The sequence below is a fragment of the Peromyscus eremicus genome, chromosome 15 (assembly GCF_949786415.1).
Source record: "Peromyscus eremicus chromosome 15, PerEre_H2_v1, whole genome shotgun sequence".
Taxonomy (NCBI): Eukaryota; Metazoa; Chordata; class Mammalia; order Rodentia; family Cricetidae; genus Peromyscus; species Peromyscus eremicus.
Window position 1 is genome coordinate 85,364,257 of NC_081431.1, and position 26,890 is coordinate 85,391,146.

The 26,890-nt window shown below is 39.6% G+C and overlaps 1 protein-coding gene across 1 annotated transcript in view; it reads right to left on the reverse strand.

Annotated features, from left to right (window-relative positions):
• The window catches only part of Pign (phosphatidylinositol glycan anchor biosynthesis class N), a 138,541-nt gene that overhangs the window by 76,632 nt on the left and 35,019 nt on the right, over positions 1 to 26,890 (reverse strand). The window contains exons 13-15 of the mRNA XM_059280406.1: positions 8,969 to 9,047; positions 7,532 to 7,714; positions 2,913 to 3,052 (exon numbers count right to left, since the gene is read on the reverse strand). Of these exons, the coding sequence (XP_059136389.1) occupies positions 2,913 to 3,052; positions 7,532 to 7,714; positions 8,969 to 9,047 (402 nt within the window). The remainder of the gene's footprint in view (positions 1 to 2,912; positions 3,053 to 7,531; positions 7,715 to 8,968; positions 9,048 to 26,890) is intronic.

The window sequence follows — 26,890 nt, forward strand, 5'->3', positions numbered from 1 at the left end:
TAGCAATTTGTTTCAATGGCTTTGCTTACTTTTATTTCCACTTATTAAGGTGGGAAATCCTTAAGTATTTGGGGGAAAATGATGACAAGCATTTGCTTAGCTTTTGTAAATATGAATGACAATAAATGATTATTATTATTATTATTATTTTTGGTTTTTTGAGACAGGGTTTCTCTGTAGTCTTAGTGGTCCTGGAACTCGCTCTGTAGACCAAGCTGGCCTCAAACTCACAGAGATCTGCCTGCTTCTGCCTCCCAAGTGCCAGAATTAAAGGCGTGCGGCATCAACACCTGGTTCAATAAATGATTTTTGTACAATCTTACTTTAAACAAAGGTACATGCATTCTAAATAAACTAGAAAGAAAATAAAATGAACCCCAAAGTATGGAAACTGAAAAAAAAAATCCTGAAACGCACCTGGATAATCATTTATCTACCACTGAGCTACAATCCATAGCCTTAGTAGGGAAAGTCTTAATTGCATTTATTGACTTATTTGTTTATTTGAAGTACTGAGGACAAAACCCAGGGCTCTACACGTGCCAGACATCCACTCTGATGCTAAGCTAAAATCTCAGTCTTTGCATTTAAACTTTATTTAGTCAGGCTGGCCTCGAAATCCCTGTTGTTTTTGTGACTTAGCCTCCTGAAGAGACAGGATTACAGACATGCACCACTACTCCCGGCCTAACTGCACTTTCTAACTGAGCCAAATAACCTTTCCAAACCCAATTTAAGATGTTATTAATTGTATACTAATTGTAATTGAGAATTTATAACCACCAAAAATGTATTACATACTTGAGTACATTTTACACTTCATCACTGAGAAGAAAAACTTTAGCATTTGTAGAGCAGTAAGTAGGTAATTATAAAAGGCCAGTGTCATTCGGTTTATGACCTTTTTCTGATTGAAAACAACGGCTATAGAATAGAATGCTATCACACTGCTAAGCAGCCACCTAGGAAAGAAAAGTCAGTACTACCAGGAGAATATCTCTTTTGTTTTCTACTGTGAATAAGCAAAGAAGCACAAAAGATTAAATGAAGTCATTTTGTAGAGTTTTTATTCTAGAAAAAAATGGGTTAAATATCACATTTATATTTACTTACTGTTTGTATATATGTGTATGGGTGTACATGCTACAGTGTGGATATAGAGGTAAGAGAAAAACCTGTAGGAATCTGTTCGCTCCTTTTACCATGTGGGTCCCAGGTGCCTTGACCATCTAGCCTAGCCATCTAGCTAGCCTACAAACTCACTTTTTATGTTTTATTTTCCATGCAACCTATTAAAACGGTGAAATAAAATAAAACTGCAAAATCACATCTTCTTTTAAAATTTAAATATGTTATCTCTACAATTGGGCTATTTAATAATTCAGAAGGGGTTCTATAGTAGAGCACAATTTTCTTCCTGCCTAGGAAACCTTTTAGAAAATTGTGAAAACAGAGAAATGATATCAGGAAAAAAGAACTGTGAGCTAACTAAGCAAACCAATAGCCTTACTTCTTTTGGATGGTGAATTCACAGTGTGTTCTTTGCTCAGTGTCTTTTTTCCTTATATTTAAAGATATCTGAAGCATTTCCATATTTTATTTCTTATATTCTAATATCTCAAATTTTTAAATCATATTTTTAAAAGATAGTAGTCACAGCTAGAATCAACAAAAATTAGAATAAAACAAATATAGTGTCAGGACACACATGCTAGCCAGTTGCTTTGTTTTATTTGTTTTATTTTTTTAGGAAGTCTTTTCCTATATATAAAGTCTAGACCTAGAAATCCAGATCCTCCTGCTTCTGTCTCCACAGTACTGGGATCACAGCATGCACTATCACACCCATCCTGTTATGTAATTTTAAAGATGCCCTTAAAAGTGCCTGAAACCTAACTGAGTGCCTTCCTTTCCAGTTGAATGTAATAGTAAGAATCCACGTTTAGACCATCATGAGGAAGTACATAAAGACAGAACCATAGCACATGTGAATAGTGTGGACTCTGTCAGTATATATAAATAGATTCTACATAATTACAAAGTTTCATTTATTTGATGGCTAAGAAAAAAGTACAGTGTATGGAAAGAAAACACATATCTTGCAAAACATGAAGATAATCTGGAATACAAGATAAAATAAAATCTAGATGTAAGGTACTCATGACAGCACACTAATATCAACTATGTTATTTTATTTTATATTTTTTGTTTGAAGATTAGTCAAAGAAAAGAATGGGGTCACTGCTTCCTCAAGGCAATACAGGTGAAGTCAAAAAGGTAAGTCAAAAGGAATGTGTAATATGCAACCTTATGCAGTGGTAAACAAAATGAGAGTGTTTGGACAGCTGAGAGTATTATAGTCATCTTTTATGACTTATGCTATAGAAAACTTGTTGAGGGATATTCAATCTCACTGTAAACCCCAAGTTTGCATATGCATCAATTAAATAAAATTAACCTTGGGTCAGGAGGCTGAGTTAGCAAGTAGTTGACAGAAAGTGATCAGAGAGCATCAGAAGGTATCTGGAAGAGATAAAAAAATACATTGGACGTAGTAGGGGTTTTGAGTGGCGTGGCTTTTTTTGTTTGTTTGTTTGTTTTGGTGGAGCAGAAGGATGGGCTTTTTGGGAGACACCAAGAAGACAAGGAGTTGGACATACAGACTGAAAGAAAAGTAAAAAGCAACATGGTAAAACATAGATGAATAAAAATGAGTTAGTTTAAGTTATAAGAGTTAATTAGGAACAAGCCTAAGCTATATGCCAAGCTTTCATAATTAATAATAAGTCTCCGTGTCATTTTTTGTGAGCTGGCTGCCCAAAGAAAAATTCATCTACCAAATCTAATGCATTTTAAATACAGAATTAACTGCCAGTGAATTGGAAAACAAGGCAGAAAGACATGTTACTTACTCTCTTAGAACTGCATACCATATTGGCACTGGCAGCAAGCAATACACATAGTAAGTCCAGGGACAGGCTTGGATCATCAGGAAGCACACCACTAAGACACCAATAGCTACAAAGCTACATGACAAGAGATGGTGTGGTTTCTGAAAATGAAACAGAACATTCAAACACATCAAAACCCATGAAAACTATTTTCTACTAATGTTTCTTGAACTAGATTATTAATCGAATTCTTTCAAAATGAAAAAAATCTATCATTTGAGGGTGACTGCATATCAGGAAAGAAACTGGCTATCCTAGAATGGTTACTATTAAGCAATTCTCAGCTGCAGACTGGCAATGGTCCTAAAGTTGGTTTGTAAATAATTCATTCAGAACTCTGAACATAGTTCCTGTTAGAAACAATTTTTTTAAATCTTGACTGGCTTTTGTGACTAGTTCACAAGGACCTATTTATCACACAATAAACTCTTCTTCATTTGAAAATAAACTTTCTTTCTGCTCAAGCTCCAACCTGTCATGCTGCCCACTCGCCTCTCTCCCACTGCCTAGACACAGTTGGCCTCGAGTTAAATCTACTGTTCTTAACCACCTGCTAAATAAGAAATTCCCCACATGTACGTCACTAGTGCCAGCTTCACAGACTACCAAGGCCTCTTGGTTCTCTGGGCCAGGTGTGAGTGCAAGGGTCAGGAACACACAGTCCAAGAACTGGGAAAAGGGCCCATTTAAGGGAACGTAACAATGCTGAGAACTACAGTTCTAGGGTCTGAAGCAGTGGTTACAAAATGGTACAAGGTACATTAAGCACCCTCAGAAGATCATTAAGCACCCTCAGAAGATACTAAGTATGCCTGGAGAGAAGAAAGGAACTGGGGGGTAGGGGGAAAGGTGCTATTTTTGTTTCCATTCCTTGTTTTCTGTTTCTTCAGCCTGTTATCCAAGGGTAAACATAGTGGGAATTAAGAACCTCTTTCTGAAAATACACAAATTTAGGGAAGAAGAAAATATTAAATATTTCCCATCTCTTTTTGATGTCTTTCTCTACAGGCATAAAATATTATGAAGAAATCAAGGATAAGTTAGGACATCGATGTAAAAAGAGGCTGAAACACAACACAGAAGCTAAGAGCTTTAAGTTCGAGTTCATAAGCTGGCTATGATACTGTGATGGGTGATCTTGGTTGTCAACTTTATACACCTGGGAAGAGGGAACTTCAACTAAGGAACTGCTTCCTTAGATTGGCTTGTGAGCATGTCTGTGCAGCATTTTCTTGATTAACAACTAATGTGGGAGGGATCAGTCCAAAGTACAAAGCTTTCCTTAGACAAAGTTTTGTTCTATCCATAATATGGGAACAATAAATGTATATATATTTATCGGTAATAAGAAATCAGATTACATAGGGCTTAAAAAGTAACTAAAACATTATTACTGCTTACTAAATGATGGCTATTATTTTTATTTTTACTCTTCTTTGCATTAGTCTTAGCAATTACAAAATCTTTCAATCAATAGCACAAGAAAAGATTAAGAGACAGCAGTGGAAGTTCTATAGCAAAATGATGGGGCATAGAAGGGCAAATTTAAAGAAGTATGGACAGATGAGATCTCTAAAACTGAAAGGGGCCACACTACAATTGATTGTAAGAAATGAGAACTCATTTACACTATTTTGAAATGAGTAAAAATAATAATAAATGCAAGATAAGATATGAGAGTGTCTAAAAAACAGATTTTCTAGAGTTAATACAATATGGTAGAATTATCTAAGCCTCAATCTCCCATCCATATTATGAGAATCATAATCAACAAAATTGCAGCAAGGTTAAACCTAACTGAACAACATTCATAAGGCATCCAGGGTAGGGCATACTTGCAAAAGATGGAGATCAATAAAGATAACTTACGCCCATCACAACAGTATAGCTTCGCAGCATACCTTTGCTTGTACTATTCAATCTGCTTGAATTTTTCCTCCTCTCATTACAGTCTAAATTTCCAACAAGAAGCTGGAGAAATGACTCAGTGGTTAAGAATGTATATTGCTCTTGCAGAGGACCCAAGTTCAGATACTAGCACCCATTCTAGATAGCTTACAACCACCTATAACTCTAGCTCCAGGAGATCTGATGCCTCTGACCTCCATAGGCACCAGCACTCATGTGCACATATCCTCCTACACACATACATACACGTAATTAAAAATAAGTCTTTAAAAATAAAATAAACTCACACCAGGACTTACTTTTTTCCCATTATCACTATGAAGGATTCTCTTTTATTTAAAATATGGCAGTTCTTGTATCATCATCTTAAACACTTAATATACACTAAGGCTGTCGTTTGTAGTATGATATGTAGTGATCAATATCATGGAGGTGGATATATGTGCTTGTTTCTTACCTACTTTATTTAATACCAAGATTTTTAATAGTAAAATCTGAACTTCATTATTTCTCTATAGAACACTGAGCATTGTACTGTACAGTCAATTAAATACTGACTGAACTATCAAATTAATAAACATAAAGAACTACAACTATGAATTCTTGACACATTAACAAAAATATATCTTCTTTTTTAATGTTCTGAACAGCAAGAGAAAAAAGCAGTCTTAGTCCCAGATCTCAGTCCCCCACACCCTGGCTGGGAGGTTGTTACCAAGTCAGTAAATTCCCCTCAGTTCAGTCTCATCGGAACTTAGAGTGCACTTTTAGAGGCAAAGATGGCAGTATACATTTCAAGGACTCAGGGGAATTCCTAGACACATCTCTCCATTACCAAAACATATTCATTTCAGTGTATTTCTCTAACATGTAGGAAATAATTCCCCTTACAGCCAACTTCAAAAGCACTGAAATAATTAAAATTACTTGGGAGAAATTATTTAAGATGTATTACAGAACTGTAAAAAATCAAAATAAAGCAATAATGTTCTTCCCTACATTATAGACAAATAAAATATAAAATGGTAAAAGTTACCACTAGAAATGTTTATAGACTATTATTATTATTAAAAATATACTAGCAGAATACATTACTTTTTACAGAATTTGGACACAGTAATAATCATTACAGAGAACGAAGCAAAGGAAATGGAGGTAGGATACTCTGCCTGGTAGATGAGAGTCAACAATATACTTTAAGATAGGAAAGTGTTTTAAAGCAATAAAGTCATGTATGTACTGTTATAGTCTCTAGAGCAGTGGTTCTCAACCTGTGGGAAGTGACCCCTTCTAGAGGTAGAACGACCCTTTCACAAGGGTCACCTAACATAATTGGAAAACAGATATTTCCATTACAATTCAAACAGTAGCAAAATTAAAGTTATGAAGTAGCAACTAAAATAATTTTATGGTTGGGAGTCACTACGACATGGGGAACTGTATTAAAAGTGTCGCAGCACTGGGAAGTTTGAGAACCACTGGTTTAGAGGTCGGACCTCTTCCTTTCATTGAAAACATAGTAAGCTAGACTTGAATTCTTAAAACAAGGTAAAGAAAACATTCTGGAAATTTATGTCAGAAAGTTGAAAGGGAAAGAAAGTCAGAGAAGCATAAATATTTTAATTGTTTAATATTTTTATTAATTAATAATATTTAAACAATGACTTTATTGTTTGTCTAGCTCTTAATATGAGATAGCGATAAATACAGAGCTTTGGAGTGGTTTGGGTTTTTTTCTGGTTTGTTTTTTGTTTTTTGTTTTTTGTTTTTTTTTGAGAGACAGGGTTTCCTGTGTTCTGTGTAGCCCTGGCTGTCCAGGAACTTGCTCTGTGACAAGGATGACCTTGAACTTAGAAATTCACCTGCCTCTGTCTCCTGAGTACTGTGATGAAAGGTGTGTACCACCGTGCCTGGTTTGAAGTGGTATTTTTTTAAGATTTTTTTTTTTGGTTTTTCGAGACAGGGTTTCTCTGTGTAGCTTTGTGCCTTTCCTGGGACTCACTTGGTAGCCCAGGCTGGCCTTGAACTCACAGAGATCCGCCTGGCTCTGCCTCCTGAGTGCTGGGATTAAAGGCGTGCGCCACCACCGCCCGGCTTAAGGTTTATTTTTAATTAATGTGCATGTGCCTGCATGAATTTATGTGTCATATGTAATCAGATGCTCGGGGAGACCAGGGACCAGCAGCTTCCCTGGAACTGGAGTTACAGGTGACTGTGAGCCACCTGATAGGAGCTCTAGGAACCAAACTCAGGTCCTCAGCAAGAGCTCTGAGTCATCTCTCCTGGCTCGGAAGCAGTTTACTAATAACCTATTTTAGAAGTACATGTAATACTGATATTGAGTAGTTAGTAAAAAAAAAAAAAAAGAAAAGAAAGAAACCGAGCATCATTAAGACTACAGAAGAACTTAAATTATTCATATATATTTCTTCATGTTTCTCTTAAGTTACAAAGCAGTGTTATCAATGTCTCCTCTTAGCCACTGAAAAGTCAGATGCAACAAAAAAACATAGACAATACAAAGAAAGCAGAGGAGAGACACATCAGTTCACTGACCCTTACAATTTACATATTCCATGAACTCATTATACATGATTGGTTCGGTTTCTTAGTCCTTATTTCTGGTGACTTGATACCATCATCTGAATCTCTGTTACATCTTCTAAACTTACCTTAACTTCCTTCCTAGCACTTCTTGTGAGATCAGAATGAGACTTGAGGATTAACAAAGAAGCATAAGACGTCCATCCCACAAAACCAACTGCAACACTGATGCCCAAAAAGAATCTGTCGTAAGTGTGATAATAGGACAGTCCTTTCAACGCGAGATCAATCAGCTCCTCACAGAGGGAGATCTGTGGGGACAAAATATACGTAGAGCTTTCAGTGAAACAATAAAAGCCACGTTTCCTAAACCAGGGAAAACTGGCATTCCATAGAACCAATCCACTAAGTACTCACTGGAGTGAGTAACTACAGATGGGAGGATAGGAAAAGATTTCAACTGTGAGAATCTTCTTGCAAACCATGAAAAAAAATCGCAAAATAAAAGAGATTTTTCAATTTGGGAAGATAGGGCATTTTAATGGAAACTGTCTGTGATCTATGTAGTGTTTGAAATTAATTCATTATGCAGAAATGGTCCTCAGATGACAGGTACAGGAAATGAAGGTTCTCTAGTATATATCCCAAATAATGGAAATGCATACACACACACACACACACACACACACACACACACACACATATGTGTGTATATATATATGTATATGTAAGCATGTGTGCATATGCATTATATTTTACTTTCATATTATATTATGCAAGTCTACTATAAAACATCACCAAAATACAGTATTTAGAAGAGAAGAATAGTTTAGTGAGCTGGGGATGTAGTTTAGTGGTACAGTGCTTACCTAGCATACGAGAGGCCCTGGGTTCAAATACTACCAGAGAAAAAGTATAAAAATTAAAATCATAATTAAAAAATTATAAATATACAGACTAGTATATTTAGGCATTTTTTAAAAAAAAAAATGGAAGAATTTTTAGTGAGGCATGGTGACACATGTCTGTAATCCCAACTGCTTTAGAGGCTGGGGTAGGAGAGTTGTAAATTTGAGACTAGCCTGGGCAACTGTGCAATTCTCTGTCTAAAAAAATAATAATAATAAGTAAAGGAATTGATAAATTAAACAAATAAAATAGGGCTGGGGATGCAGCTCAGTGGTAGAGTGCTTACTTAGCATGCACAGGATCCTATGTTCAAGCCCCTGTAACTGAAACACAATACAACACAACCCAACACAGCAAACAGTGGGTAGAGGCAGTCTGAGTCAAAGCTTTGTCAGGAATGCAGTGGAGTAAACTGCAAATGTGGTGCTCTGCACCCTCACAGGAGGAGGACGGTTACTTGAAATTTGTGTTTTCATTAAAAAAAGAAACAGCAATACAGTTCCTTTCTACAGCCAAACTAGAAAGCTGCAATCACGGATTGCCTCAAGTAAGGAGAAGCATGTCTGAGGCTAACGGCCCTCCTCAGGGAACCTCTCAACCTGCCTGATCTGCTCCCCATGTACAGCTAACCCGACCTCAAGTGCCAGTGTACTTACTGCTTCATCAAACTTTTCTTGTTTTATATAAGACCTTGCTTTCCTTAAAGTGTCCAGCTGTTGAGAATCAGAGAGCAACCTACGAAAGAGAAAGAACAGTCTGAGTGTTTCCTCAGCTGGTTTCTATCACTTCTTGCTTTTTATTCTTATGTGAAAGTAAGATTAAAAATTGAGAAAACAAAACCAAACCAAATACAAATGGAAAAGAAAGGAAACATTAAGTTAAACTGTACTGTTACTGGCTATCTGAGTGCCTCCAAGAGATTATGGTTAAACTTAGTGTTCTTGAGCCCAGATTTCCTCTTATTTTTATGTTTTTTGGTAATGCTAGGAATCAGACACAAAGCCTTGGACATGATAGCAAGTGCCCCACTGATAAGCTATACTCCAACCCCTGACACAAAGCTTCAAACACCAACTATATTTATGAAAACTACATAAACCACCATTCCAAAGAAATTTAAGGCCAAAACAAAGAAATTCTGAGTAAGTCAAGGTAGTTAATAGACCACCAAGTTCCATCACCAAGCCTTCCTGTGTGTGTACTAGACACACAGATAGAGTAGCAGGGTAACTCCTCAAGTGTGCTTTTTACATCTGACCAAAACAGGGCCTAGGAATCCACATTAAAGAAGTGCTCCAGAGCCTAACCAACAATGGGAGTTAATTAATAATCTGAACCTATTCAGCTTTCTTACACTACAATGTGTTCAGAGAAATACTAAGCATAGAGAATAACCCAAAACTATATAAACCCAAAGGCATTATTAACATTTTAGAATAAAGAAAGCAACAAATATCATCGGAACAATTATCTTTATGAAAGGAATAAGTATGTCAAAATGCAAACTTGAATATATTCTGCTGAACTAAGCTTACATTTCTGAAGGGAGTACCATTGCATCTTAACAATGCACAAAAAGTTACTGATGGCACTGGACGCTGTGTGATGCATGGCAAAGACTGGGACAGCTGTGTATGGTTCAACGCATCATAATCGCTTGTCTTCTTTCTAGTTAGTGGTTCCCCACCTCTGATGAGACTTAACTTTAATGAGAAGTAAATCTTTCAAATAATTTAAGATGGGATGGTCTGAAATTTATTTTAGAACTTGAGACACTTCTCTAGAAAATACTCTTAATTCCAAACCTTGTATGATTTCCAAAAATTCATAAACCACAGAAGACTACCTATGGACTTTCTTTCATTCTATAGGAAACCCTGATTAAGATTCGGTGTTGAGGGGCTGAAGAACTATGACTAAGTGGTTAAGAACACTGGCTGCTCTCACAGAGGGCCTAAGTTCAGTTCTAGGATCCACGTTAGGTGGCTAACAACTGCCTGTGACTGTCCTCCACAGGCACTGCACTCACATGCACGCCGAGTGTGTGTACACACACACACACACACACACACACACACACACACACACACCCCTACACATAATTAAAATAATACAAATAAACTTGAAAGGAAAAATAACCTGTTCTGATTCTAACATCTTCCAGCTAGTTCAGCTCGGGAGAACCAAATCAAGGGCGCTCATGTTTCCGACTGCAGGAGAACCCACCATCCTCCCATGCTCCCTCTCCACAGAATTTACTTAGATTTGTAAGAAAAGGTGTCAAGGGGTGGACTGGCAGGGAAGGCTGGGGGGAGTGGGAGGAAGGATGAGAGGGGGATCTGTGGTTGGTTTATGGAATGAATAAAAAAATTCTTAATAAAAAAAAATCAAAAAAGAAGGTGAAGTGTCTTATCTTATTGCAGAACCATTTTAATTAATAAATTTATAAATTGAAAAAAAAAGGAAAGGTGTCAAAGGTAGGAATAGAAAGAAACTGAAAACAGTTACTTCAAAATGTTGCTTTGGTCCCTTTTCCTACGCTTTTGAACACCAAACATTTGGAATGTTTTCCTGGAAGCCTTAGAAATTGAATTACTGAGCCAAGGGCACAGGCATTTTTGTTGAGGGCTGTACCTAAACTGAACTTGCTAAACACAAGCCTTATTGTGGGGCTCCTCTCCCTCACTCTGACCTACTCTGATCGTGAATGCTGACTGCGTCCACCAACTTCCTTACAATTGATATGGCTTCTTTTATCTACTTCATCAGTTCTAAGCTCCCTAGACTACTTCTATTCCTCTTGATTCCTCATGATCCCAGACACACACACACACACACACCACACATAATTTGTTATCTACCTTGCATTCACATCTGAGTTCTTGTCCATAAAGATTTTTATGCTTTCAAAAATCAAATCTTTATGGCCCATTCCAAATCTTTCCTCATATCATTACCACTTTACTGTGGGTTAATAATCAGTTTATTCACATTCAATTACATTTTAACCTCATGTGGGCCAACATAATGTCTTATACTTCCATTAATTTTTACAATAATACTTAGCAAAGTGCTAAGCACACAGAATGAATCAGTAAATCTTAATGTGTAAAAATTCTATCAAAGAGTATGTTGTAGTAGCACGTGCCTGTAGCTCTCAGGGGCAAAGATCTCAGGTTTGGAACCAACCTCAGCTTTATAGCAGACTTCAGACAAGAATGAGCCACAGAGTGAAACTCAGGCATATTCGTTTGTTTTGTTTTGTTTATAAAGCTATTAAAGTAGGAAAAAATAAAAGAATGGTATAGTCATATTGTCATCCTAAAAATACTAAGGATTTGCTAAATTAAGTAAAAAAGATGAAAATTACGAAGAATGAGAGAAAGATTTTGAAGAAGTGTTTGTGCTTCAATATATAGTACATGAGAGACACTCAGTAAGAAAATAGGAGCTGGGCTGGAGAGGTGGCTCAGAGGTTAAGAGCACTGGCTGCTCTTCTAGAGGTCATGAGTTCAATTCCCAGCAACCACATGGTGGCTCACAACCATCTGTAATGAGATCTGGTGCCCTCTTCTGGTGTTCAGGTACATGCAAGCAAGCAGAACACTGTATATAGATAATAAATAAATAAATCTTAAAAAAAAAAAAGAAAAGAAAAGAAAAGAAAGAAAGAAAGAAAACAGGAGCCAGGGAATGACAACATATGTTTAGACATATCAAAAGTTTGTGCCATGTTCATGCCATGGTTCAGCATGACAGGATTTAGAATCATCTGAGACTGCAGTCCTCAACCTGTGGGTCAGGACCCTTTTGAGGGTCCCATTTAAGATATCCTACATATCAGATACTTTCATTACGATTCATAACTAGCAAAATTACAGTTATGACGTAGTAACAAAATAATGTTATGGTTGGGGTCACCACAACGTGACACAGCATTAGGAAGGTTGAGAACCACTGGTCTAAGAGATACCCTCTGGGTGTTTCCAGAGAGTATTAACTGATAGAGGGCTCTTCCCTCGGAGTGAGTGGTACCTTCCAATGTATGTCAGAGACATGAAGAAAAGAAGCAATGTTACCTGCCTTTGCTTTTTATTTCTCAGGAACTGTGTCTATCACTGTTGCCACTGTGGCCCTCCACTCAATCAAGCTCCGACTTCTACCCCACACCACTTCCTTCTACCACACAAACTCCCTTCTACTCTAGGGAGTTTCCAGGCCTTCCTTGGGGACTGGATTGTAAATGCTGAGACATCCAGTTTGATGGATTATGCAGATAAGGGGGGTCTCTCGGCCTCTCCACCATGTAAACTGCCACGATTGAGACTCCTCAGCCCATATCCTGTAACCCAGTCTTTCAAATCCTGTTTAATAGTATATGCATTAACCTGGTTCTGTTCCTCTAGAGATCTCTACCTAATATACTATGGGATTCATCAAAACTTCACTGTGGAACCATGACAACAAATACTCACAAACTTCACCAATAAAATTCATTTTTCCTCTTGGTTTTCCATCAAGTTGAGAAGAGAGTAAAATACATTTTCTCAGTATTATATATTTTAAACCTAAAGTCCAAATTATAAGCTACAATATGTTCATCTTTACATTAAAAAGACACACATAATGAAGAAAAACGAACCAGCCAAAGGGGTTTAGATAGACCTAAGAATGCCATAGGTAAATTCATACAAATGAGGAAAATCTGTAAGCATAAATCTGAGGGATACCTTGGAAAAACACAAATTGGAAATAATTGAAAAAAAAAAAAACCCAGTATTCAACTCTATCATTTTATTTCCTATTGAAAAAACAATCTAAAGAAGCATGGTAAAAAGTTAAACTAGTTTGTGGATACTAAGATTTTTGCTATAATCCCTATTCTTTATAAGATATTATTTATATGAACTGTCATAATTAAAATAAAAACATGCTAGTAAGTGGAATATATACACATATGTATTATGTATACATGCCATATACAGAAAGAAAACAAAATGCAACTTTCCTTAGAGAAAAAGACTAAGATTGAAACACCGGGTGGAAAAAGGAACATTTTTATTATTGGTTCTGTAATTTGAAATGTGTTCATATGCGATTTTACTCCTTAACATTTTACTAACAAGATTTAATAAAATCCTTAAAATGCTGAAATTCAACCACAAGTGTTAACTCTTAAGACACCTAACGTTTCTATTTTGGGGACATGGCAAGAGGCTAAGAGTTTAATGCACAGTTACTGCTAGAAGTATAGCAAAATCTGAGGGGGGCTTCAGCAATCTTTTACCAGAGAGATAAAAATTAAAGTTTGTGGCTGTAAATGTAGCCTGAGTATCTTTAATTGTGGATTCTTAAGATCTAGAATGATTTATTTTTGAGATTTATTTATTTGTATTTTATATGTATGGGAGTTCTGCCAGCATGTATGTATGTTCACCACACACTAATGCCCATAGAGGCCAGAGAGGGTGGCAGACACCCCCCACCACCACCAACCCCCCCACACCTCCCAGAAGCAGAGTTGCAGATGGCTGTGCACTGCCACTGGAAAATGAACCCAGGTCCTATGGAAAAGCAGCCAGTGCTCTTAACTACTGAGCCATTTCTCCAGACCCAAGAAAGACTTACACTATCCTAAAACAAATTTTGAGGTACAGAAAAGTGAAAAACAGGAACTTTCATAAGAAACACTACATACCACACCATAGGATATGATACAGTTTAGAGAACTTATGTAAAAAAACAACAACATGGCAAAGTTCCTGGTGAGAGGGCGGGACACTCATGGAGACAGGAGAGAAGCTGCTCAATAGCAAGGTCCCTGAGGAGCACATGAGCTTCGCCAGTGCTAAAATGCAATACAGGGTGAGATCCAACTTTCGGGAATCACCAGGAGGAAAGATCTAGATAACAAACCAAACTCTCAGGCTGGAGAGATGTCTCAGAGGTCAAGAGCACTGATCCTCTGCTCTTCCAGAGGACCTGAGTTCAATTCCCAGCAACCACATGGTGGCTCACAACCATCTGTAATGAGATCTGGTGCCCTCTTCTGGCCTGCAGGCATACATGCAGACAGAACACTGTATACATACTAAATAAATCTTTAAAAAAAAAGAAAGAAAGAAAGAAACCAAACTCTCAAGTAGGGCCACAGTGAGGCTGTTCTGCAACAGCAGAAACAAACCAGAAGTCAGCAGCAACAGGAGCTGGGACACAGCCATCACTATTTGTGCCTCTCTGAACATAAAGCCTCTCAAATCCAGGGCTTCTAAACTTGGGCTCAACCAAAATAAGATAGTAAAACCAAACTCACAAATGGTATAGTGACTGGTGCAAAAAGTCATCAAGAAAGTTTTATTCCTCTGGTTTGGACAACGTACCTCCTCTGAAAGGCTACTATGTCGAAGACTTGGTTCCAATACGGTATCTCTATGAAGTGACTGAATCTTAAGTGTACTAACTTCACCAGTGGGCTAAGCCATTTATAAGCTCTTAAATGAATAGACAATTGGGAGGTGGAGACTAGTTAGACAAAGTAGGTCACTGGAATTGTGCTTTTGGGAGATATTTTATCCCCAGCTCCTTAGTCATTCTAATTCTCAAATATTCTTTCTCCCTATTGTAGAATATTGTCTTAAGGTGTGTTACTTTTGTTTATGCTCTGGAACATTTGTTTAATGATGCAAAGATGTGTTTGATTAAATATAATTCACCTGTGGTCAGGAGGCTGAGTCAGCAAGCAGCTGATAGGAAGTGGTGGGGGGAGCCAGGTGAAGTAGGGCTTTCAAGGAGGGGTGAGCAGAAGGATGAGGCTTTTTGGAGGACATGAGCAAGAGAGGAGGTGAGCTACGTGCTATTCAGCGTCTCTGAAGAGCGGAATTAATTCCACCTTAACCTTTGACTCTTGAGTTCTTTAGAGGAAGACAGGTTTAGTTAAGTTCCCATCACAGCTTTGTAAGAGTCAGTGCCTGAGGGAACAGAATTCCCGCCAGCCTCAGCCCTTGTGGCCTACCCGCTGCTGGGCAGAGTTGCAGTTGCTGATTCGAACAGCTATGGCTTAAAAGGCAGCAATAATTAAATAAAGGACAACACTCTTTCTCGCCTTCCCTCCCTTCCTGTCCTCTTCCCTCCTGGCCAGCAAGAGATAAACAACTTTGCTCCACATGCCAGCCATGAGCTGAACCCTCTAAAACTGTGAGCTAAAACTTTCCCTTTGGTTGTTTCTCTGGTGATGTGTCACAGTGACAGAAAGGCTGACTGACAGAAACTTCTGTGGAGGACAGAGGAAATGGAACCCTTACATACTTCTGATGGGAACTACTATAGTGATTCTTCTGAGCTAACAGCAAACAAAAGACAGGAAGACCTCTATCCGGCCAGATGTGGTGGTGCACTCAGGAGGCAGAGGCAGGCAGCTCTCTGAGAATTCAAGGACAGCCTGGTCTACAGAGTGAGTTCTAGACAGTAAGGCCCTGTCTAAAACAAAACATTATTATCCAGTTTCATTGAAACCGGAGATGAAATTGCTATGAGAAAAATATCCTATCTCTCTATTCCAGAAGGAAAGCATCATTTTTCCCCCACCCCCAAGTTTTGGGGTGTACCATCACACCCAGAACAAAACATGATTCTGACCATGAATGGTAAGTTGAGGACAAGGAAATGTATGCAAAAAAAAAAAATCATTAGATGATTCCTTATCCCTCTAGATACTTACTTCTCCATCAAATTAACTATCTTAGCTCAGTCTCAATGCCTTGTCACATTGTCATAATTTACTAATCTTTGTCTAATTCAGTATATAATTTATATTTACTATTCAGGCCCAAGAAGAACAGAACCTTCAAAAAATAGAGGCAAACTTTTGCTTCCCCTACAGAATATATATTTGCACAATTATTTTGGAAAGTTGAAAGTATAAAACCAACACACACACACACACACACACACACACACACACACGTATATATCAATCAAAAATGTGTGTATATGTAAACCTCAAAAATAAAAGTTAAACAGTGGAATGTACTGGCAATCCTAGAATCTGGAGGACAGAGAGGGTCCTGGATTTTAGGTTAGCCTGTGATGCATGGCAAGTCCCATGCTATCCTAAGCTTACACAGCAAATATCTTAAAAACAAAACATCAGGGAAAAAAACCCAAACAATAAAAAGCATATTATATGTAACTGACAAAAACTAGACCTAATGCAAACGTCCAACAGTATTGAGATACATAAATAAATTACAGGTTCAGACATCCTATTGTAGCAGTGAAAAACACCAAAGCACAGCAATCAAACACAGTAGATATTACAATGTAACAATGGAAAAGGAAGCCTACACAAATGAGAATATAGGTGTGAGTTCTTACATGAGAAGTTCCACACAGGGCACACTGTATGGCTCTGTGTCTTCTTTAATCTGAACAACTTTATCTGAACTGGCTTTGCTGCTTATAGAATGGGGTCACCAGTCTCCGTTCTGGATGCAGATGCTGTTTCAAGGTATAAGTATTTTGTAGGAAATCACAGCTGCAGAGCTATGAGCTGTATGCTTTTCTTTGCACATACTTACTATTTTCACTATTTTATCAACTTTCAAGCATGTAAGAGAGAGGAAGGAGTGTTCATGGAAGCAAAGAGGCAGTAAGACACTCTCTGTTACACACTGTATGTGGGGGCTAACTCAACACAATGCTCAAAGATGACTAAAAGCACAGCTGAAGGTCAGGGGTGATTCTGGGGAGAAGAAAAAAGGAGAGAATAACAGCCAAAAGTGTCAATGCCATCTTTTTTTTTCCTTTTTACTTTATTTTAATTTTTGGCTTTTTGAGACAGAGTTTTTCTGTGTGGCCCTGGCTGTACTGGAACTCATGCTATAGACCAGGCTGGCCTCAATCTCAGAGATCCATTTGCTTCTGCCTCATGAGTGCTGAGATTAAAGACATGTGCCACCATGCTAGGCCCAAGAACTATGGTCTTAAGAAATGTTCTTACAATAAGTTATGTATGACCAAGGCTTCCTGTACCAAAACCTCCTCAGAATTTGCACATCCCTAGAGTTCAAAGAGGCCATTCTAAGCTTCATTACAGCAAAATTTCCAAGCATCTTACTCCATTCTGAACACCAAAGGGTACAGTCTAACTGGATGCTTCATTGTTACCCTGGAATATAACATGGATTTATTTTTTAACTTTCTTTTTATTTCTTCTTTGTGTCTTTCACATCATGTCTCTTGATTCCACCCATCTCCCATCCCCTCGCATCCACCCTCTGCCCCTGCAACCTTCCCCAAAAAATAAAATTTAAGAGAAAAAAGGCGGGGAGAAAAAAAGGGAAAATCTCATCATGGAAGCTGCAGTGTGACACAGTGAGTCACGCAGTAAACTTTATCCATACATGTTTACAAGCAGGTGTTCACCACAAATAATCATTGGTCTGGTTCAAGGACCCTGGTTTCTGCTACACCACCAATGCTTGTCCCTCACTGGGACTCTTCCTGGACATTCTGTTGTTGCCCTGTGTCATGAAGATCCTGCAGCCCTGGGTCCACAGGACTGACCTGCCCCCCACCTCCTACCACCGTGCTCCAGCAGATCACAGATGGGGTGGATATTGGGGTGGGCCAACAAATAACCCTGATTCTGGGCCTGGGTAGTTGCGGGGTTGGTCAGCCTATCAGCTCTCCCCTGTCCTCACCATCAGGGCAAGCTCTCCTGCATTGCCCTGGCTAGTTCACTTCTTGCAATGATGAGCAAGGGTCAGGGCCAGTTCTCGGGCTTTCATGCCCTCAGGGTGGGATCTCCCACACCTACACATTCACGACCAGCTCTACTGTGTTGCCCAGACAAGGTATGGGGGCCACTTTCCTGAGTGCTGCAGCTGATGAAGGGCAGAGACAGGTATCCTGCTCTTATGACCTCAAGACCAGCTCTTCCACCTGCCTCAGGTGTTAAAGGGATGGGGGGAGGCATCTCTCCCTCACCCATGCTGCCATTTGACAGATGAGTAATGGAACAGCTCTTCCCATTACATTGGTGCTGGGTCACCCACACCTCCACCAACAGGGTCATCTCTACTGTGCTGCACAGGTGAGGTGCAGGGTCCACTTCCCCAAGTATTGCAGCTGGTAAGGGGAAGGGGTCACCCCACCCCCCACCACAGGTTCAAGCGGGGCACCACTACTATATGGCAGACAAGAGGGCCTTGACCTGCTCTCTCATTCTCATACCCTCAAGGCCAGCTTGCCTATGCCCCTGTGAACAAGGTCAGCTTTATTGTGCTGCCCAGGTGAGGTGTAGGGCCCTCTCCTGAGCACTTCAGCTGGTGAGGGGTGAAGACAACAATGTACAGACCTATCCTCTCTGCCTTCATCAGGGTCACAGACCAAGTCATAGTCCTTGGCAGCAGCCCAGACATCTGGCCCTGGGTAGCACGAGGTCATCTGCGTCAGCCCATCCCTCACCACCCTCACCTCTTCAAATCTGCCTCTCTCCTGTGCACATGACTCCTTCTGCCTCTCTCCCATATCACCAACCTGTACTCACTCACCATATTGGTGCCTGATTGCCTGGTGCCAGAGGTAACCAAAACCTACCAAGCCTAGCCTGGGCAGTTCATGGGTGAACTACTTCCTGTCCCAAGTCCAGAGACCTGGAGCAGAGCTTTACATGTCCTTTAGAACCTGCTATAACATGGATTTATTATTCTTGCATTTTTCCAGGGCTGTGGATTGAACCTAGGGCCTCGTACATCCCTGCCATCTTTTTCCTTTTCATTTTGAAACTAGGCCTCACTGAGTTGCTGTCCTTGAATTCACTTTGTAGCTTGGGCAGGCCTTCAACTTTCCATCCTCCTGCCTCAGCCTCCCATATAGCTGTGATTACAGGCCCGTGTCACTGAGCTCAGTGGTCACAACTTTTTGGAAGGAATTATATTTGTCTAATGGATGTCTAGAAATTTTTCAATTCAAAATTCACAGACTATGCATGCTAATTAAATTTCTACTTAACTTCCTTACTGCATTATTTCTTATTTCAACAAGTATTTCTTTCATGATGCTCTTAAAGTCCCATGACATGTTATCACTTTTTTGCTAAGCAATGAACCTACTTAGTACTTCTTAGCCTCTAGGTTGACAGTACAAAGCAGTGATGAGATCTGGAGAGGATTCAAAACACTGGCAAGATCAATTAAAGGGGTAAAAACTAAATTTCCTTTAACAAATGCTAAAGCAACCACACAATTTAACACAGGGAAGAGAACATTTCAGGAGTAGACATGTGTTCTCAAATGCTAACAAGGGGGAGGAAGACCTTGATCAGACATCCTGACTTTTGAAATAAGTTGACATCATTAGCATAATGGTCTATCTTCGTTATTAACTTGGCTGAATTTGGAATCATCTAGGAGACTTGAGTGTATTTGTGAGGCCATTTGATAGAGGGGGAGGGGAGGGGAAAAGTGGGAGGAAGACAGAGACAGAGTCAGAAAAAGAGAGAGAAAGAGAGAACTGGTGGGGGAAGAGTCACCCTTGAATGTGGACAGTACCAGTACCATTATATAGGCTGGAGGCCTGGGCAGGATTGAAAATAAAAAAGGAGAAAGCCAGCTGAGTAGCAGTGTGCCTATCTTCTCTGCTCCCTGCCTGCCATGACATGAACTATTCTGTTCTGCTCCACCACATCCTCTCCATCATGATGGATTGACCCTCTCAAACCATGAGGCCAAATAAATCTTTCCTTCTGTAAATTGTTTCTGTCGGGTATTTTATCCCAGTGACAGCAAAGGTAACTAACACATTTGGTATAAGAATTTTCATTCAGAGACTCAAGTTTTCATTTAAAAAAGCAGGTTGGACATTGGCATTTAAAAGTTTAGACAATGATACAGACTATATCAAGTTTATTACAGTTCTACCTTTTCTGTAATATATAACTTTTCAATTTAATAAACTTAATGGTAAGTTATGTTTAAAATCTCTATAATATTTACGGAAGTAATTAGCTCCCAGACCTAAGAAAGAATGAGACAGATGGGTTAGTTGCACACTCTATAACCCCAGCAGTTGTGAAGCAGAAGCAGGATGTCTCATGTTTGCCTGGACTGTATAATGAGGTCTGCAATAAAGAGAAAAAAAGGAGAAAGATGGAGTAAGGGGAGGAAAAGGAAAAAAAAGAAGAGAGAAAAAGAGAAAGACAGGAAGGAGGACAGGGAAAAGGGGATGGAGGAGAGGGAGAAAAAGAACGGGTAAAAAAGGAGGAATGAGGTGGGTAAGGCTGAAGCACTGGGCCACACCTTAAACAAAGATCTGTGACATGTGCAGAGAGCACTCTGGCCAGAGGAAACCTGACTCATAAACTCCAAACTGAAAGATGATGTCAAACAGCCTAAAGCCAATCAAGAAACACCACAGCAGCTAGCAGCAAAGGACACCAAAAATCCACATGTATAAACCTCAGCCCTTCGTTTAATGAGAGATTGCCTGCAAACCTCACAGAGTCTGTGTCATTGACTCTGCGTCTACTTAGCCCCTGACCCCAGGATCACAGACAGCAGGACCCCAGCTGCAGAGCCAGCAACAGAGGAAGAGGAAAGAGAGAGTAGGGGGTGGAGCAGCAGCAAATGACAGAAAGGCCTGCACTTTTCTCTTTTTCTTGTGATGCTTATACTAGAAATGAGCTCAGTATCTAGTGCAGACTGGGCAAAAGCTCTTCTACTTGAATTACATCCCAACCTGTAGTGCACATTTTTTATGACTATAAAAAGACTCTAAGGGAAAAAGAAGTTAAAACCTTAACAACTGATAGGATGAAAACAATGCATTGCTTGATGAAGAGCCACTGGTATTGAAGAGTGAAACCAACCTGTCATAGAAGAAAGGCTAAGCACACCCCACCTCAATGGCTAAAAAGCATATCACTGTATTAGTTTATTGCTATGGTCTTCCAAAGAGCATCTGCATTTATCTCAGAAACCTGACTCTCTACATCATGATGAAAACAAGAGTTAGAAAACTGTCCAATTAAAAAATGGGCTACAGAGCTAAACAGAGAATTCTCAACAGAAGAAGCTCAAATGGCTGAAAGACATTTAAGGAATTGCTCAACATCCTTAGTCATCAGGGAAATGCAAATCAAAACAACTCTGAGATACCATCTTACACCCATTAGATTAGCTAAGATCAAAAACACTAAAGACAGCTTATGTTGGAGAGGATGTGGAGCAAGGGGAACTCCTACACTGTTAGTGGGAATGCAAACTTGTACAGCCACTTTGGAAATCAATATGGCACTTTCTTAGAAAATTGGGAATCAACCTCCCTCAAGACCCAGCTATACCAGTCTTGGGCATATACCCAAGAAATGCTCAATCATAGCACAAGCACACATGCTCAACTATGTTCATAGCAGCATTATTTGTAATAGCCAGAACCTGGAAACAACCTAGATGCCCTTCAACTGAAGAATGGATAAAGAAAATGTGGTACATATATACAATGGAGTACTACTCAGCAGAGAAAAACAATGACATCATGAGACTTGCAGGCAAATGGATGGATCTAGAAAATATCACCCTGAGTGAGGTAACGCAGACTCAGAAAGACAGACATGGTATGTACTCACTCATAAGTGGATACTAGATGTAAAGCAAAGGATAACCAGACTGCAACTCACAACTCCAGGGAGGCTACCTAGTAAAGAGGACCCTAAGAAAGACACAGGGATCACTCAATGACAGAAAAATAGATGAGATCTACATGAGCAAATTGGGGGGGGGGGATAATGGAGGGCAAGGGTCGAGGGAAAGAGAGCTTAGGCGAGTGGGAGGTCCCAGCTGGATCAGGAACAGAGTAGGAAAACAAGGAAAGAGATACCATGATAAATGAAGACCCAAGGGAATAGGAAAAAGCAGAGCATGACAGAGGTCCCCAGAAATCCACAAAGATATCTCCACTATAGACTACTGGCAATGGTAGAGAGAAAGCCCGAAATGACCTACTCTGGTGATCAGATGGCCAAACACCCTAACTGTCGTGGTAACTCTCATCCAATGACTGATGGAAGCTGATGCAGAGATCCACAGCCAAAACCCAGGTGGAGCTTCAGGAGTCCAATCGGCGAGAGAGAGGAGGGATTATATGAGCAAGAGATATTGAGACCATGATTGGAAAAAGCACAGGGACAAACAGCCAAACTAGTGAAAACACATGAACTGTGAACCAACAGCTGAGGAGCCCCCATGGAACTGGACCAGGCCTTCTGGATGAGTGAGACAGTTGATTAGCTTGAACTGTTTAGGAGGCCCCCAGGCAGTGGGACCAGAACCTGTCCTTGGTGCATGGGCTGGCTTTTTGGAACCTAGGGCCTATGCTGGACACTTTGCTCAGCCTTGGTGTAGGGAGGAGGGGACTGGACCTGCCTCAACTGAATCTACCATGCTGGGCTGACTCCCAAGGGGAGACCTTGCCTTGGAGGAGGTGGGAATGGGGGGTGGATTGGGGGGAAGGCTGAGGGGTGGGAGGAGGGAGCACAGGGGAATCCGTGGCTGATATGTAAAATTAAATTAATTATAAAATAAAAATATTTTTTAAAAAAGAGAAACACAGTAAAATCAAATTCAAACATACAAGACTCTAAACGGGTTATGATATACTTAAAAAATATACGTAGATTTGAGAAAGAGAAGGAAAAAAGTATAGGCTATTATAAAAAGAAATAAATACTCAAAAAATTCTTTAAAGAGACAATAATAGTATAAATAAGCTACATAAAAAATGAAAAAAAAAGTTAGAAAACTGAGTGATGTTAAAGGGTACTGCCTGCTAAGTCCAATTCTGCTTCGGGTTCTAGCTGAGAATCTGAGACAAGTTCAGTTATCATGGAACGTGATATTGTCTTAAAAAAATTGGTGTTATAGTTTTAGATATTAAAGGGAAGGTCCTTCAAATAGTGAGAGACAGCTAAAACTAAACTGAATATTTGGTTCCTATGCTGAGTAACAGTTGGGGAAGTGAGACTTCAGGTAAGAGTGGTTTTCTGAACGTAGACAGTAAAGAAAGGCAGAAGGGCTGGAGGAGAACTACTGTCTGGTGCAGAAACACATCACATTTTAGGGATTAGAATGCTGGGAGTGGTGAAACCAAGACTCTAAAGACATTTAAAATTCTATTGTCGCAAACTAACCATGAAACCTAACATGTAAGAGCTTTGTAGATAGATTTAAGTGTTTGTTATTTTCCCTTTGGGACTAGGACAGACCTCAGCAGTAGAGTATTTACCTAGCATGTATGAGGCTTTTATCTTGTAACCAGTGTTTTCATCTCTTTGTCCATAAATGAGAACAAATAATTTGGAAAACCATAACAATAATTCTGAATAAGTTACAAAAGTTTCATGACAGCTATAGAACCAGCAAATACCATACACAATTGTGTATACAAATTAGATTAGACAGATAGACAGATGGATAATTACTTTTAGGCAGTAGGGTGTTTCGACAATTTGCCCACACTGGCTTTGAACTTGTGGACTCAAGCAATCTTTCTGCCTCGGCCTTCTGAGTAGCTGGGAATACAAAAGTATATGAACCACATCCAGTGCAAACTATATTTTATAACAGTTTCAATAACACTAGTGTAAAGAGGGCTGAGATTATAAAGCAGTGGCACATTTGCCCAGCACTCATGAGGGGAGGAAGAACTGACTCTTTCTGGCTCCTCTAGTCCTACCCAATGTTTGTTAATGTGTGGTAATGAAGATTCCAGACAAACCACTTTTGAAGATGACCAGATTTGCTTGTGGTTAAATGTGTGAACAAAGAGGGGTGGGAAGAAATAGCTTAGTAGTGAAGAGAACAGGCTGCTCTTGCAGAGGACCCAGGTTCGATGCCTCACATCCACATGGTGCCTCACAAACAGCTGCAACTCCAAGGGATCCAGTACCCTTTTCTGGCCTCCATGGGCACCAAAAATGCATGTGGTACATACATGTACATGTAGGCAAACACTCATACCCAAAATAAAAATAGTCAAATCCTTTTAAAATGTATAAACACAGAAATGGCTGGAGCCCACAGAAACTCCTGTGATCAGAACACAGACCTAGAAACAAAGAAGAGGTGCTTGGCCATGGAGAACACTTTGGAACAGATAGGCCCATAAGAGAGCACCAAGAGAAACAAGTGTGCAGTCAATAACCGCAGCACACAGTCATTAGAGAGATGTGCTGCCTCGGGATATAGCTGGTACTTCACACATGGCAACTGAGATTAAAGAATGAAAAAGATCTGAGAGAAAAGTCCCTCAGACCAGTATGAGGAGGAATTCCTCTCTACTTCTGTACTGCCGAGGTGGGGTTTGAGTCACAAAAATATTCTGATAAAATATTCATTAAATCCTGCAAACCCTATTATTTCTACAAGCACACAACTCTACTACAGCATCCATATCAACTGTCCCTTTGCTACAATATACACTCTTTAGAGTATTTAACATGAGGCTTCTGGGGTAAGACAGTGGATTAGAAGTTCCCACCAAGTGACTCCATGCATGAGAAGGGTCACATAGCAAAGCAGAGTATAATCCCTCAGTGTCTACATAGGCAATCTTAGTGGCTAGGGAAATTCTGGGTTCTGGCAGACCCTATATCAGTAAAGAAATTTGATCTGACAGTGACTTTTCCTGTCTGACAGCATCCCATAGCTGGAGTGCTACAGCAAGATGCCATCTTTGAGAAGGGGCCTTGGTTTAAATCTCAGCTGCTACGGAGACCTAAACAACCACAAGACAGCCTATGGACACTCTGCCACCATGTCTAGGTGGGGGACGGACACAACAGGTATGTGTGGAAGTGGGAGATTCAGACAAATTCACTGAGAAAAAATGAGGAGCAGTGAACCCAGGCTGTGGAGGCCACAGTGTCCGTGGCCTCACCCTCAGTGGAAGGAATAAGAGCCATCACCTCAATACCTGTGGCTTGCTGTGCAGATGGGGAGTTTTGTCCATGGCTGGCAATTGCTTAGGCACAGGAGCTGCCTCCTTACCACCGACTGTAGTTTGCTGCTAGTCTAGGAACTCTCAGACCACAGACAGCAGATCACTAGATTTCTGCAGGGTGGTTTCTTGCTGTAATCTTCCTGAAAGCAGAGCATGAGGCTCCCTGGCTTATCCCTCTCCTATGATCTGATCCTATTCTTAAAAGGTTCTAAGGGCCTCACTAGAAAATTTTTAAATCTGATAAAACTTTCAGCCAAAGTAGTAGGGTATAAAATCAATAGCTTTTCTATCAATCTGTAAAGAGCATTTAAGAAATCAGGAAAACAATCCTACTCACAATAGCAAAACAAAACATTTAAAAAATAATCTTAAAGAAAGAAGTAAAAGATCTCTACAATGACAACTATAAAACAATGAAGAAAACAATAGAAAAACTGAAGAGTAACAACAGAAAAAGAAAAAGACCTCCCATGTTTGTGGCTCAAAAAGAAAAAACAAAACAAAAACAAAATAGATCTGAGCAGCCTGAACTGTCACCCAGGGCCATCGTATCATCCAGGCCTCAGCTGCTGCCAAGGGCCATGTCTGGGTCCATGGTCCTGTTGCAGCCATGGCCTATGTTGACCTCTGTGGCTCCTATTACCACTGAAGACAGCTGGAGAAATGGCTCACTAGATGCTCTTCCAGAGGACATGAACCCAGTACCCAGAACACACTTAGGGCAGCTCCCAACTGCCTATAACTCCAGAGCCACAGAATCCAATACCCTCTTCCGGCATCCTTAGGTACCTACATACATGTGGCACACACACACACAAACACACATACATGATTAAAAATAAATCTTAAAAACAAAAACTACATAGAGAGGCCTTCAATTAGTCAGGATGGCTAGCGTCATTAAAACATAAAATAATAAATTCTGGCCAGGATGCAGAGAATGGGGTATGGGAACGTATACATGGTTGTTGGGATTAAAAGTTAGTAGATCTGCTATAGAAATCAGCATGGAGGTTCCTAAAAAAGGAAGAAAAAAAAAAGAAGATCTACTGCATCTCTCAGAGTTATTCATCTGAAGGAATCAAAGTATACAACTCAAATACCAATAAATCTGTTTTACCAGGGGGTTATTCACAACAGCTAAATTATGGAATCAGCCTTAGTGCCCATCAACACCTGATCAATTTACATATCAAATGTGTTACATATACAAAATGGAGTGTTAGCCACAAAGAAGAATGAAATCATGCCATTTGCAGAAAAATAAAGGGAACAAGAATGTTAAAAGATATAAGTCAGACTCAGAAAGACAATCACATGTTTTCTCCAATATGTAGATCTAATCTTTCTTTTTAAAGACCAGTGAGATGGTTTAGCACATAATTACACTTGTTGCTAAGGCTGACAACCTGAGTTCCAGCCCCAAACCCATGTGGTAGAAGGAAGGAACAGATTTCTCTGGCCTGTCCTGATTGACATACTTGCCCTGTGTGGCACACACAGGCACATACACACACACACACACACACACACACACACACACACACATACACACACAATAAATAAGTAAGTAATAAAGA